We start from the raw sequence: 16,263 nt of genomic DNA, 5'->3' as shown, positions 1-16,263 counted from the left end.
TTTCTACATTTAAACTTTGGGGAAGCAAAGCTGAAGTGATAATATCTGGCAAGAGCTGTAACATGTGATTCTCCTGCTCTGTAGCTTCTCTGTGATATTCTAACATTTTGTCGTCGTCGTCTTCTTCCTTTAAAAAAGCCAGCTCTTCCATATCCTATGGGACAAGTCCTGGACGGCAATAAATGGTTGGATATTGTACAGGGATGACATTCTGTTCACCCTAGCACATCATTGTTAGTATCAAACAACTATCCCACATCAAGGGGCAAGTTGTTATTTCTTTTTCTTGGAGAGCTCATTTTCCTGCAGCACCTGCACATTTATATTTCAACTTGCATATTCCTCATGCCAAAACACAGTATATGTTCTGGTCAAATCACTGAAGCTACACAAGCCACCATTGTTCTCCATGCTCAGGGAACTGCACATACAGTTCGGTAAAGACAGTGTTTCTTTAATTTTAAGGGGGGGGGGAATTGTGAAGGTGAAGTACATGTCAGGCTCACAATGGGAACTAGTACCAGGGTCACAAAACGCTGCACAATTGCTGGCCACTGGGGTCCAAATATAAACAAGGAGATCTGCATTTGTGACTTTGGGGTTGAGACCATGACTGATCACAAACCAAAGCTTTAGCAAAGGGGATGTTTTGAGAAAAAAACGGCTAAACAGAGAATGTTCAAAAATGAGTTTTCGGAGAACTCGCTGTCTTTTATATGTTGAAGTCTTTCCGTTTCAAAATTTGCTTAGCTGTGTTTTATTCCAAACGAACACATCCTCCATCCTTCCTCAAGTCTGTTTACTCAGCTGGATGTCCAGAGGGTCCAATTTTCCTTCCAATTGCCCTTGCACGCTAATATAATTGCTGCTCATATGGGTAATTGGTCAGCCTACAGCAGTGCTAGCATGCATTTGTTCATCTGTATTACCTGGCAGCTTCTCAAAATGAATTTTCAACCTCCAGATACTGTTGGAATACATGAAAAGAAGAGGAAGCTTGCAAATGATTTCCATGGAAGCCATGCAGTAGACAGACAAGTGGGAATATGGAACATATTCCTTGCAAAATATACTTTGGATTCCAAAATACCAAAAGCAAATATGTGTACTCTATAGGCCAGCTCCATAGCTTGTTTACATGAAATAGGATTCCTAAACAGAATCCCTATAACTTCTGTACATCATCACGCATTTCACATATGCCATGGGAACTGCTGTGTACATTGTCATTGTGATGGCAGAGTACATTGGAATACAGGAACATAAAAAGTGCCTTGCTAAAGCGATCTAATCTAGTATTTAGTCCCCAGCAGCAGCCAGCCCTATGTGCTTTGGAAACAATATTTATGTGTGACATCCCTCTTTTATTTATTATACACTCTGGTTCTGACAAAGAAAAACCTGAGTGACAAAAAAACCTACTACATCATGTTTATTTCACCATTATATTTTGCAAATGAAACCACAAATGTGTTATTTTGTATATATAAGAATTATACAAAAATACAGCAAATAATTAGCAATGTGTGCACTGTAGATGTGACTCTTGAAGGAATCTGGGATGCTTGCTTAATTATTTCTTCAAGAGATTCATAAATCTGAACATATCAAAGTACTGCAAAATCAGCTAAATAGTGTGTGTTTTTCTACAGGCAGCGTACTGATTTTAAAAGAGAAATTTAACATACAATTGCTTATGTTTATTTAAAAAATAAGATTTCCCAAAATACAGTACATAAGACATCTTAACAAAAGTAAATAATAGTAATTGCTAACATAATTTGTAAAGAAAAACGGGGATGTTACATGAAGGAAAACAAATACAAAAATGTTGCCTGTAAAGAAGACACATATATTACTTTGAGATATCACTATACAGTAATAGCACAATATGATTCTCCAGTAATCTTTTATTAGTCAAATTCAAGTACTAGACAGCTTCACAAGGCCAAATGTAAATAATTTTTCAGTGTTGTTTTGTAGCAGTCTTGGTACAACAGATAAAACAACAACAACCAAGATGGCACTCAGATATGCTCTAAAATGCTGAATTCCTTGTTACAAAACATTATATGCGCCACAATAGAATATACTTTATTATGGCACTTTGGTTGAAGTTGGTCAGAAGAGATATACCATATGACTTTTAGTATAACAGAGAATGAAAAGCAGCTTCAAGTATATTCAGAAAGTACTAAGTTTGTTTTACCCTCTCCCCCCCCCCAAAAAAAAACAAGCAAGCAGCTATCACAATACCAACCCTCTGAAAACCTCACATTGTGTCCTGATAATGTGTATACAATTACATGTGTTTGACTCTATGGCAGGCAATGAGATTGTGCTAGACACAACAAGGAAATGATTTGAGTTTTAACAGGGCTAGGTTGTAGGAAATCCCAGGGTACCTAGGGTACCTTCAAGCAGTTTTCAGCTCCATTCTACATTTCTTTTAAGAGCAGTTATTGCTGAAGAACCACTTCATAGCTACTTCTAGTTATAGATACAATGGTACCTTGGTTCTCAAGCTCCTTGGTTCTCAAACAACTTGGAACCTAAACACTGCAAACCTGGAAGTAAGTGTTCTGGTTTGTGAACTTTTTTTCCGGAAGCCAAACATTCTCCATTTTGAGTGTTACACTTCTGGTTTGAGTGTTACGCTGAGATCTGTCTGTTTTTGCTACTTACTTTGTGTTTTTGTGACTGAGTGGAACCCAGTTCAGCTACTGATTAATTGATTGATTGTGTGACTGCAGTACATTGTTTATTGCTTTCATTTTATGGATCAATGGTCTTGTTAGATAGTAAAATTCATGTTAAATTGCTGTTTTAGGGGTTGTTTTTAAAAGTCTGGAATGGATTAATCCATTTTGCATTAATTTCTATAGGAAAGTGCGCCTTGGTTTTGGAATGCTTTGGTTTTGGAACAAACTTCCGGAACGGATTAAGTTTGAGAACCAAGGTACCACTGTAAAATGATTTATCAAGCTTCAGTGTGTAACTACAACACAGCAATAAATCGCCATTAATGTTGTATCATAGATCTGTAGCAGTCCTAGAGGAAAAACATTATTTGGAAGTATCCTAAGGAATTCTTACATATTACCTTTCTAAGCTACAACATAGCAGCTCATGAGAAATCAAGCCGTCACACATGTTTCTCATATTCACTGACACAGGGAAGTAAAGACATGCTTCTTCTGAAGATCCAAAACATCCGCTACTTCTTCTCAGAGAAATTTTTGGTTTGAACCTATAACCACATTTCCATAAACCAGACCAAAACTTTTGACCTTCAGATCCACTCAAATCCTTGACCAGCAGGTCTGGCTGCTTTAAGTTCCACAATTACTAATACTATACACATTCCCTTTAGAAAGTTGCTTTACCTGGAAATCTTAGCTATCCCATCTAAGTTTGGGTATGTCAGGTCAGAGGAAACAGCTTTTGTCCCTCCTGCTATAGGATTTTAGCAGCCAGAGGCAGATGTTGGCTAAACAGAAGTATAATTCAATTTGTTGAAATCAAGGATCTCATCCCCAAAAATATATGGGGGAATGGTGTGGGCAACCAGTATCTCTTGCTAGATATACGGTAAGCTCTCTCTTATTTGCCCTGTACTGCAGCACTGTTTATTTCTCTTACTTACCTGGGAATAAGTCTCCCTGTGTATAGGATTGCACAGTAAATAACTTGTTCAAAGGTTGAGCCCAAAAGATACAGCTCACATGGCCAAACTCCCATTGGTTTTAATGATGCTGAACTACACCCAGTTTTTATTCTACGTTATTTTCTCTTTAGAGTGGCTTTCTGCTACTCCTAGCATAGATTATAGTTATTTCCTCCTGAACTACAACAGAGGCATATTTTAATGCTGATCCACAATACAAAGCTATTAGCTATAAAAGTGAAATCTTTTAATCATTTCATTTCTGATTGTGCAATTTTAAATCACTGGAAGCAAAAAGTTTTAATGCTGTGTTTTTTTCATTATCTAATACTTTCTAACTGCACAACTCTACAGATCTTTCATTAAGCTTGCTTTGGTCATCTGTGTGGTGCCTCTGTATGCAAACATTTGTTGATTCCTAGAAATTGAAATTAATATTGCTAGTGTGAGAATAGGTTATCTGATTTACTATAGCAAAACAACCCATTTTGCATTAGAATTGCAAAATATATTTTTGTATATTATAGAATAAACATATTGTTCCTGGTTTGTACTAAACCGTTCGATTAGCTTTGGGACGTGTTAGGAATTTGCACTGTCAATACCATTATCAATGGTACCATCAAATGCAGTTTGCATTATTTTGGGCATGCCTTTTCCACAATCAAGTCTTCTCTGCCATTTCAACCTATCTTGCCACTAACCTGTTTGCTGAGATACCGTGTGATGATTAAATAAAAAATGGACACAGCATTCTCATTGGGTAAATTATTTCCCAATCTTTAACTTGTTTTGTGTGAGGTAGAGAGGAGTATATATATATACTGTATATGAAAAATGAAACACACTTGCTGGGGGGCAAACCTCCAAATGGGCTGGTCTCAGGTTTGTGATAGGCCTGGAGCAAAGTGCCCCCTGGTGAGTATTCTCCCCCATCAGTGGGTCCTAATAGGCTGATCTAGCCATGGGGAGTGGCGATGGTAGGAAAGGCATTCTAAGCAGTGCCGAGTGATTGGCTCGAGCTACCCTTTCCATTTTTCACAATGCCCTGAAGCACTGGGATGGAGCCCCCCGGGACATGGTGCCAGGTGTGGGAATTGCTGGGTCCCTTAAAAAGTTGCTCAAGTATGGTGGGTGCCGATGCTTACATCAACAGGGTTTACTGCGACCTAAACCTGGATTCTTCTTCTCTGGCGATCACTCATAGCCAAATAAGATTGTCTTCCATAAACACGATTTTAACAATGAGTCTATAAGGGACTGTGGAGGCCAATTCTGGACCCACATGTCCTTCTACAGTGGGGACATTGGTTCCCAGGCGGGAGTTGATCACGGTGTGGATTTGCCAAGCGTGCCTTCCTCCTAGCACGTTTCTCCCTTTCATTCTGCGTTCGAGTGTCTTCAAAGTCCATGACACCTTTGGTAAAGGCTGTTCTCCAACTGGAGCGCTCGCAGGCCAGTGTTTCCCAGTTGTCAGTGTTTATACTGCATTTTTAAAGATTTGCCTTGTCTTTAAACCTCTTTCGTTGCCCACCAGCATTACGCTTTCCATTTTTAAGTTCGGAATAGAGTAGTTGCTTTGGAAGACGATAATCAGGCATCTGCACAACATGACCGGTCCAACGAAATTGATGTTAAAGAATCATTGCTTCAACACTGGTGATCTTTGCTTCATCCAGTACACTGATATTGGTTCACCTGTCTTCCCAAGTGATGAGTAAGATTTTTTGGAGACACCGTTAATGGAATCTTTCGAGAAGCTGGAGATGGCGTTTGTAAGTGGTCCATGTTTTACAAGCATACAGTAAGATTGGTAGTACAATAGCTTTGTAAACAAGCATTTTGGTTTCCCTGCATTAGGCTAAGTGTCCCATAAGTCCATGACCTATGTTTGGAATGGAATTACCTTTCAAATCCAGTGGTCTACAGTAGCTCCCAATACCATCAAGATCTCGATGTCTAACAACCCAACCCAAGCTGCACAGTATTTTTAAAAGGGGCCGTAGGGAGAAGACTCCTTCTGTCCAAGAAAAAGAATGTCCCCCTAGTCTATGGAGTCTACGCAAAGCTGCACCTGGTCTATCTCCAGAGCAAGAGAATTTACAGGGAGTTCTGGGTTTTTTGAAAATATGCTCTGAAACCTAACTTGCACGTTATAGAACTGTAAATATATTTATCCTCATACACTGACATGACAAGTGCAGTTCTAAGGCTGTATAAAGCTTCCAAGCTGATGAAAACAAATGGAGGAAGTCTAGTTGTGAATTCTTCGCTTTACATACCACTGACATCCCTTTAATGAAATGGATGTATATGGGAACATGGCCATAAAGCTAGACTTACACCAGAGCATCGTTAGCTCTTATAGCACACTGTACATCTCTCAGCACTAAGTGTAGAGCATTAAATCTTTTTCCAGACTGGGGTGCTATTTCTAGTTGCAAATATGCCCCATGGCACCGACTATACATATAAGAAATAATAGAAGGGTGGTTTTCATTCTACTGATGCAGAAAGTTAAGTATAAGTTTTTGTATAAATTTTAAACTGTCCTCCATTTTGCCATTATGGTAAAACATTTTTCTTTTAATTTTATAGCTTAGAATAGGAGAAGGGGGGGGGGAATATTATCGTTCAATCAGTGCACATGATAAGGGCATTTCCAGATCAGATCTCTTAAAAATTCAGGAAGGAACCTCTTGTGATTTATCACACTGATATGGTGAGGTAAACATGGAGTACAATAGGATTGTCCCGCCCCGTGAAATGTGTGCAGAAAGCATGTTGCGCAGGGTGCATGTGTACCAAATCACACGTGTAGGAGCTGCTACATGCATCCCTGATTCAACAGGCATGTGCATTACACATTTGGAACCCTACTCCAAAGCGTTGCCTAACTTGCAGGCTGCCCAGAGGGGAAACAGAGGCCCATGCAGATCTCTAGGCTTGACTGTGAGCTGTGGCCCAGATGGTATGGCTGCAGTGCCCAGTCTCCATCGACAGGTGAGGTTTATAGCCTTTGTTCTCTTACTTGGTCCTAATGAATATGCTGGTCAGGAATCTCAGCAATCATTGCAGCTGAACATTGTCATATCCGCCCAGTGAGCCTTCCCACCCACCTTTAGGCAGCTGCCAATAACTGAACTAGGCCTCCCTGAGTCTCCTCACTCATTGATTAACCTAGGGATAGCTCAGTCAGTAAAGCCTGAGAATCTTACTCTCAGGGTTGTGGGTTCAAGCCCCATAATGCGCAAAAGATTCCTGAATTGCAGGGGGTTGATCTAGATGACCCTCGTGCCCCCTTCCATCTCTACAATTCTGTGATTGTATGACATCTAGGATCAGGGAACAAAGAGTTAAAATTACAGGACACATAATCACGAAATCTAGTTGGTAACTACCCTAATGATATTGGAATGGAATGATAAATTGAAGGTGTTAATATATATATATATATTTCCTAATCAAATAAATGAATAAATTCTGCCTAAAGTCTGATTCTTATATTAAATACATTTATACAGCCATTAATTATTTTAGGTGCCAGATCGCAGGCATTCGGCCCCCCACCCCCACCAACTGCCTCGTTTACAATTATTAATGCTTAGCATTGCATGAACATTATGCACTTTTCAACTACTTCAATTCAGACATCCAAAAATTAAGAGATTATAAACAAACGGCACAGATGCAAAATAAGAGTAGAAAGCTAAGCAGCTGCCCTTGTCATATTAAAACACATTTATTTCCAACTAATCTCTCAATTTATTATCCTAATGTTATGTTTCAGATCCACCAGGAAAAGCATTTCCTAGGATTTAAATCTGGGGTTTAGTGGTTATGAGGTGACTCCACAGAACTATCTATCATTATGAAATGGGAGGTAATATCACAGAGCAGATAGCCAGTCCAGTTCCTTTGAACTGATAATTTCATAGCATTTTACTAGGGGGTGGACACTAAATATTAGATAGATAGAGAGAGAGCTTACAACATTTCATTGAACTTTTAGCATTTCCATAGTCTGCTTGGATTTTGTAGCAGTATATGCAGAACTGGCAGGAGTTAACCACCTGAGAATTGACAAAGGCTCAATCCCTAACACATCAGATGATGTTGCAAGGGCAGATATTGACTACTCCAGACAGGTTTATTACTAGATATGTCAGCAAAAAACCCTGCAAATATCTGAGTGCCAGAATGAGCACTTTGTTTTTTCTTTTCTTTTCTGGATACACAGGGACTGTTTTTCCAAGTCAAGTAATATAAGACATTTATTGCACCATCATGCATCAGAATCTAAACATACTTTCTGGCACAAATCTCAATGCTCAAGTATGAAAAAGAGACACATAAAAATACCCTGAATCTTGTTTTCTGAAGTTAGAACATTATTTTTATTCGAGGGTGGAATACCATTGTCATTACATAATTCAACCAAGAGAGGGCACTTTGAGAACAAGAGAAATAAGGATATTCAACCTCGAATAGTATGTATAGAAACTTTTAGAACGACTGGGACTGTTTTTCTGATGCATTCAAAATTATCTTAGATTTGGACTTTGCACAAAAGGCATGCATTCATAACAGTACCTTAGGCAGTAGAATGAAACAGGCATTTAATAGATGTCATTACTGCTTCTGTCCCGAATTTGATTTTCAAAATAAATAATTTTGAAAAACGTAACTGCATAGAGCAACTGTTCCAATTGATATTAAAAGGCGCTAAAATGGAGTTACGGAAGCCAGTGCACAAACAATCTTAGGAAAAAGGGAAATTAAGAACTGTGTTCCTTAAAAGGGAAATGTGTACCCTGATTCTGTCAAAAATCTGAATGGCTTTTGTGACTTTTGGAAGACTGGTAGCTCATCTCTTTTCTTAATCAATTTGCATGGAACATTTATATTAAGTCACTTATTTAAACTTTCCTAAAAGCCCAACAGCAGGCTTTCTCAAAATGAAAAGACCAGAGGGACATTTCAAAACATGAAATAATTGCTGTCATTTTTATGGCGATGCGTGCAGAATTACCAGAATATCCCATTTTTAGAAGAGGCTGGAAGCTGGGGAAGGGGGCCGAGGAAAGGACTGGCCATTTCTTCGCTTGCACTAAAACTGCACTTTCTTTCTTTCTTACTTACTTGGAAGTATCTGCTAGCAGCCACAATGTAATCAAGTTTATAATCAAGTTACATCTCTGTGAGATACAGTTTAGGATGTCTAGTTCTGATTTTGTAGGACAGATCTCCTATCCGACATGGGTCACTTTAACCACATGCAGAATTTGCCTGCCTAGGACCACCTAGGCTGAAGATTGCTGGGGTGCAAAATCTGCTTGCAGAGGTGAACACCTTTTATATGCAAAAGTGGGAGCACAGATCATGCTTCCATGGGCAAAGCGCTTATGCTGAAATCTGGGCATTGCGGCAACTTTTTAAGAACCAGAAGGGGTTTGCTTCCTTTGCCAATGCCACCTGTCTGGTAGGGCTGGTCATGCAGCAATCAGCAGCACAAAGGCTCAAAAGCGGGCCACCGAAGGGAGAACTGCACACACGCTGTACTTCGGGACGGTTCCGACACAACGTTTGAACTGGTTGACAACAGCACTCGAAAGGAAATAGATACGATAAGGCGGAAAAGCACCAGGACAGCAATGCTTCTTTACCAGCAGTACAAGTGGGGTTAAGCCAGGGTTCTTGCTGCAAACTGTGATGCTGTCCTTGATTTAGTGCACTGCTGCTATCTACACAACATTTCTCAGAACTGTTTCTCTGGATCAGCCTTCTGAATAGGGAGCATCCTTTTAATGAGGAGCTATCTTGCTAATTTTTATTTTATTTTAAAGAATTCACCCATCCTGCTGATTAGTACTTGACATAAACCTGAAATCAACACCAACATAGATCTTTGACTCGGATTACCGTTTGATCAGGTCTAATATTACCGGATAGGTATGCCCGCTTCATCTCGCTTTTAATCACCAACTGCAGTTTAATAAATTACTACCATCTCATACACACTTAACTATTGTTTATCTTTTTAACATCCATATTTGCTATATATAAATACTATTTTTAAAAATATCTCCCACATATATTACCCAACCTATGCACGCTTGTGATTTAAATTCTATATATTTCTAGCAGTGACTATACAAAACAAGTATTATTTCAGTGACAACACAGTATTTTATATGTTTATATTAGCTATATTTTATACCGATTGGTAAAACCTATAGGTATGATCCAGCCAAAATTAAGCAGTGCAGTCTTCTGCAAGTCTGCTTGGAAGTAAGTCCTATTGAGTTCAATGGGACTTACCCCCCAGGTAAATGTGTGGAGGATTGCAGCCAAAACCCACAAAAACACATGTCATAATAAATGACAAATGCTATAAGACCTTTGGATATTTTTGCTGCAACAGACTAGCACAGCTACCATTCAGGAAACTGATGGGCAGGTGGCTCACATGCCCCCCCGCCCAATTAGGATTTAAGAGATGCGTAACTTTGACTCGATCATGCCTAATTTTTAAAAATACACATCTACCACAAAGGGCTAATTATTGCATTTACAAAAAACAGGAAAAGAATCTTTTTCTTCCTTTTAGACTTAACAGTGGGCTGAATTCTTCTGCTTTGCTTTTACACAGGAACAAAAGACACTTTTTAAATATATAAAACTGAGGACATAAGACACAAAATTGCCCTTGCTTTAAAAAAAACCCCAGTGTTAAAACGCCACCCTTTTCTAGAGATGAACTGTTCGATTGATATCATGCATCATAAATAAAAGACAGCTTTGTGGATTTTAAGCCAGGTAAGCAGGAAACGGGTCTCGCCACATAAACTAGTAAGTATTATTGATTTTTTTTTTTAAAAAAGAATGAAAAAATTCAAGGCAGACAAGACACTTTTGAAACCTATTCATCTATGTAAAACATATCACACTGTCCAATATAAAAACAATTTTGGTCATAACTTTGTACATCAGCTGTGTTTGTTATTAACCTCAAATATTAAAGTAATTCCTCTAAAAAGCTAATTTGAAAGTAAGTACACTTTAAAAGTAAACAGAGAAATGTGCATTTAATCCCAATACGGAATCAAGATCATTATTATTAAATAAAGCCTGGGGCACATTGTGACGTCTAAGATTGGTGGGTAGATTTTAATTGGCTTGAGGACTGTCATGGTTCTATTATCACAAAACCTGCAACACACTTCCAGCATGGAGGACCCATCTGTGCCCACCATCCATCTGTTTAGACGTGATTGGCAAAGTGGTGGGGAACTCTCAGTGGTCGCCTTTGCCTGAAAGGAATAAACCACAGGATCTTCCAGCGAGTGCCAAAAACTTCTGAGAAGGTCTGCTGCCATGGCTTTCGGGGTCTCGATCTACAGACGACAGCATTATTAGTGAAAGACAGCATTCCCATGGTGCACTTCAGTCAAAGAGAACAATGCAGGTTGGCTGGGGAGCCATTACTTGACTCTGATGAATTGCATCCCAGCCACTACAAGAGCAGCTTTCCTTTCACTGCAGCATGCAGATGAGATTTAACTATGAGAAGCACGCACTGCATCTGTATCAACCAAAGGCAGCCTTAAAGCTACGGCAGCCTTCGTGATCCGCACAGTGTTTGCCAACAAAACAGAAACTTTCTCTAGAGCCCGTGCTTTGAAAAGGGAGTTTTGATGGCTTTAGATAGGAAAGAATAGTCTGGTGTTGTTTTTCGCTAAAGGGTCATACAAATCACGGCAAAACAGGGCATGCAAGGCTTTCATCGGTGCCTTCAGAGTTTCCTAAATAGACAACCTTTAACTGTATAGCCCCCCCCCATTAAGCCTTTAGCACATCAAAACAGAGATACTTACATGTCTTCGCAACAGTTTGCCAGTTTTTCTATGCTTGTAGTGTCCTGTTATAGAGAAGACATTCTTAAGTATTCCCTCGCACAATGAAGATTGCAAAATAATTATTCCTGCAAATGCATATATAAAAGAACATACATACAATGTTCTAATTCATGGGTAGGCAAACTAAGGCCTGGGGGCCGGATACAGCCCAATCGCCTTCTAAATCCAGCCCTCGGACAGTCCGGGAATCAGCGTGTTTTTACATGAGTAGAATGCGTCCTTTTATTTAAAATGCATCTCCGGGTTATTTGTGGGGCATAGGAATTCGTTCTTTTTTTTTCTTTCAGAATATAGTCCGGCCCTCCACAAGGTCTGAGGGACAGGGGACCGGCCTCCTGCTGAAAAAGTTTGCTGACCCCTGTTCTAATTGCATTAGAGATATTTAACACGTCTTATAGAATGAATATGGATATTATTCTGTAGCCAAAGCCAGTGCAAAAAAACATTAAATGAATGTCATGTGAGTGAGATGAATAAACACCTAGCAATAAAGGACAATGGGAGAGGGGTCACCTCAGCAATATGTCTCTCAAAATTACAAATACCTAAATACAGACGGGTGTTTACCCTCACTAGATTCAACATGCAGTTAAAATAATTATTAAAACCAGGCATTCCGTCAGATAAGAGCTTGCTCCCCTGAAGAATGTAACTTATCATCCCCTATAGAACAGATATATGAATAGCACCACTTAAAACCAGTGGTAAGACAAGTTTCCCATAGCAAAGGTCACAGTCTTAAAGTGGTTTTGAATGTCAATCACCCAGTAGAAATCAGCATTTATTGTTTGTCCGCTCAGGTGGGTGAAGATTAAACACCGTATAAACATAAGCAAAAACTTCCGCCGGCATTTGTGCTTCCTCGGTCTCTGTATAAGGCTGTCTAGGATTACAGCCCAAGTGAATTTTATCACTTATTTGGTAATGTGGCACGAAGAAGTTTAGAAATACAGGGGTGTTGCGGAAGTTACCCATAAATTGGAATATACCTGTAGATCTTTAGATGATTTGTAGTAAAGTAGCAAGGATTTCTGACTCCCATTTGATCATTTTTCTTTTTAAGCAAAAAAAGTAACAAAATTACTTCCCCACCAAAATTAGGCTGCTCAAATGAACAGAAAGCACACCAGGAGCGGATGTTTGTGTGCAAAGATTGCAAGGTCAGTTCAGCTCTGGTATTGAAAAGAAATTCCTAAGCTCAAGAAGTCTTCAAAGACACCTTGTTCTCCCATCCTAACTATGTAACTTTTGCACCTGACTCTCACTGGTAGATCTTGGGGTTCTAGTAAAAAATAGATTGACAGGCCCAAAGTCTGACCACCCTCTGTATTAGAGAGCTAATTGTGCAATTTTTCACATGCTCTTTCTAGCAGATATTGTACTGTGAAGATTTTGGTCTTCCATGAGCCCCAAGGAGACAACAGGGTAGATAGCCAAATGAATAAAATGAACAATACATGATAGTATAATTTCAATAATATAACTGCAATAATCCTATTGTGTTCCTACTGTAAATAAAAAGGTATGTGTACAAAAAGTGAAAAAAAGCTTGACCACATTGCTAGAGTGGGGAGAATTAAACCAAATTGCAATAAATTGCAATAAAACATGCCCATATTTTCAAAGCCAAACTGATACGCTGCTCTATTTTGCTAATTCAGAACTTCTTCTATTTTAAAATACCTCCCTATTCCAGTAATATCTTTTTTCTTTCTTTTCGGAATCTGAATGGGACTATCAATAGCCTATTTGATATTCAAAAAGGCTGCTCAGCAACCTCAGCTGAACACCATGAATAGAGGAATGGAGAAAAGAAACTACTGCCCTTTGAAAGTTAAATATGGAGACAGCTGAACACATGAAAGCAAGTTTGTCTCTCGTCCACCTGCAAAGTTCTCCTACCAAGCAGATGGGCGAAATCTACTTTCAATGTGGAGCGAACTAATTTACCTTATGTGATTTTTTTGGACTGCAACTGAAAGTCAAGCCAGTAATTTGGAAGTAAAAGGATTGAAATGTCATTCCTAAAACAGCCCCCTCCATGTGGAATGTCTCCCCCCTCCCCATTTGTGTCTCATCACAAAGGATGGGTAACTTAAAAGGGTGTCCCCTTTTTAAGTTGCTTTTACCCATATGAAGGCCCTGATCATTTGGGACCTTAAGTCCAGGATCACTGTGGGATGAAGGGGCTGCAATGACAATACAGGGGCTGTTTAAAGTTAGATTTGTAAAACAGCCTAAATCATAGCAAGATTTTGCCATTCACAGTTTTGTTTATGACCATGTATAAGTATTCGAGAAAAAATCAGCAGCACGTGCAAAATATGGTGTCAGTTTAGTTTTGATTTGTGTAGTCTTCTTTTATATAAAGTGTAAAACTTGTAACTGCGCTAAAATTTCTCCTGCCCTATATTTTCATAACAGATACCATTAACAGTAAAGGGTGTTCTCTAGTGCACTCTGCATGCAGTTTTCATTTGTCACACTAAACCATGGTTTAGCACAAGCCACAGCAAACCATGGTAACATGTGCTTCCCCTTCCTCTGCAGATAGAAATGGCACTTTTTGTTTTCCCTTAAAAGCAGCTTGTTCTTTGATCCAAACTCTAGGTCATAGTTTACTAGCCATAGCTAACCATGGTTAGCTTTTAAAAATCAGCTGCGGGAAACACCGCTTAATGTTCAACCACAATTCCTTTCAAGTTGCTTTCAAGGAAAAAAGAAATACCGTATTTTTCTGTGTATAACACGCCCCCTATTTTTGGGGACGTCAAATTAAGAAAATGGCAGGAGACTTCCCAGAGTTCTTAAGTGTTTTTTTGGGGGGGGGGATGCCCAGACTTGTTTTATTGGGGGGGGGGTGATTGCCGGCAATTGGTCACCCGCCTGAACGCAGCTGCCAATCGCATGCCTCACGAAAGACAACAATTGTCTGCCCAATCACCAACAGCAGCCAGAAATCGCCCGCCCAATTGCCGCAACAACAGCCAATCCCAAACAGCCCTTGGTGCATACACCAGTCACCCGCCCAATTGCCGCTGTATATCTCCTACTCATGGCTGCCAACAATCGCCCGCCCCCCCATGCAATTACCCTGTATAAGACAACCCCAAATTTTTAACAATATTTTAAAATAAAAAACCCTTGTCTTATACACAGAAAAATACGGCAAGTTTCAATCCTCAGTCATCCTAAGGCTTGGAAATCAGATATGGGAAGATTTAATTTTGTCTGCATATATTATATATATGGCATGGGGGGGGCGGTTGAAATATATATTTATACACATTGGGGACAGAGTGACTTTTGCAGCTGTTGTTAAAGTTGGAAAACAATGAAGCATGGAGCAATGGATAAATTTCTGGAACAACAGAATGGGATATCAGCTCCGCCCAAGGCATGGTGGATAACAGCAGCAACCATGGGAAAGAAAGACATAACATCTTTCAAGGACAGGAAGAAACACCACAGACAGAATAATTGCCACACACAGGAAGAACAAGGATATAGTTTGAGTTGCTCACTTGCAATTTTATGAATCATTTAATGTGTCAACACGAATAGAAGTTATTAATATTGCAGTTGTTGTATGAGGGATTATTACTATGACTGGAATGCAAAGGAAATCAGTAAGATTTTGGAATGCAGAAATAAAGCAAATAATCAATTCATCAAATCTAGCACGTGGGAGGCCACTTTACCTAAATTATAGAATTAACTATTTGAACAATTGTTATTAATAATTGTATTATAAATCGGTATTGTTATAATGAGGCTATTATTGGTTTGTGATTGAAAACTAATAAAAAGTATTATTTTAAAAACCCTATGTATGTGAAAAAAGGAAATATATATTTACACACAGACTGAAAGGGAATATATAGGTTAAAATGTCCAGTAATTATTTTAAAAAAAGATTGGGATCCTAACAGTTGCATACAGAATGCCAGAATCCACCCAGTTTTCATCCTTTAGCTCCTCACTCTTCCTTCCACAAGCTGTTCTTGATGACTGAGAGACATTCCAGAGGGAACATTTAATAAATAACAGCAACAAGTATAGGATTAGGAGAAACAATGGCCACTAACGCATGCACAGAAATGGCTTCTGCTTATGCCCAGGATGTTTAGATCCCTGCCAAAAGAAAATTTTTCCTCCAGCACTCACCATTTAACATTTGGGAAGCGATATGACATAAATGCATCTTAAAGGCAGGAAGTGAAGTTAATTCGGACAACGTGGGGAAAATAAATGGAAAATGTAGGTAAGAATTAAACAATTATTCTGAACAAGAGGAAATGTCTAGATGCTTAGCTCTACTTGTAAGAAGGTACAGATGGGCAAAGCCTATGTTACATTTATATCTCCCATCCCAGCTATACAGCAGCCCTTAACAATATTGATTGGTTCAATACGAGCTCAGAAGGTATGTTTCACTTTCTGAATTGCCAATATTTCCCGTGGCGTTGCAGCTTTCTCTAGCAGTCTTGTATCTAAATAGTGACCCAGAATGACCCTGCTTAGCTCAGTACATCTCAGGAGATCACAGCTTGAAGTGGGCAAATGGGAATTCTTGTTGTTTCACTTAATAAGAGCACTTCCTGGTAGACGAGTTGCTTTTCATCTTAATGTCAGTAGTTAAGTACTTAAACATTCTTGATTAATCCTAGATCTTCA

General features: G+C 39.1%; 1 protein-coding gene across 1 annotated transcript in view; it reads right to left on the bottom strand.

Moving 5' to 3' along the window:
• Positions 1 to 1,416: 1,416 nt before the first annotated feature.
• The window catches only part of ZDHHC21 (zDHHC palmitoyltransferase 21), a 48,325-nt gene continuing 33,478 nt past the window's right edge, over positions 1,417 to 16,263 (bottom strand). The window contains exons 8-9 of the mRNA XM_028711959.2: positions 11,545 to 11,588; positions 1,417 to 11,064 (exon numbers count right to left, since the gene is read on the bottom strand). Of these exons, the coding sequence (XP_028567792.1) occupies positions 10,932 to 11,064; positions 11,545 to 11,588 (177 nt within the window). The 3' untranslated portion in view covers positions 1,417 to 10,931. The remainder of the gene's footprint in view (positions 11,065 to 11,544; positions 11,589 to 16,263) is intronic.

This window comes from Podarcis muralis, chromosome 17 (assembly GCF_964188315.1).
Source record: "Podarcis muralis chromosome 17, rPodMur119.hap1.1, whole genome shotgun sequence".
Lineage (NCBI taxonomy): Eukaryota > Metazoa > Chordata > Lepidosauria > Squamata > Lacertidae > Podarcis > Podarcis muralis.
The sequence above is the reverse complement of the archived record's forward strand: the minus strand, read 5'-3'. Positions and strand labels throughout refer to the sequence as shown.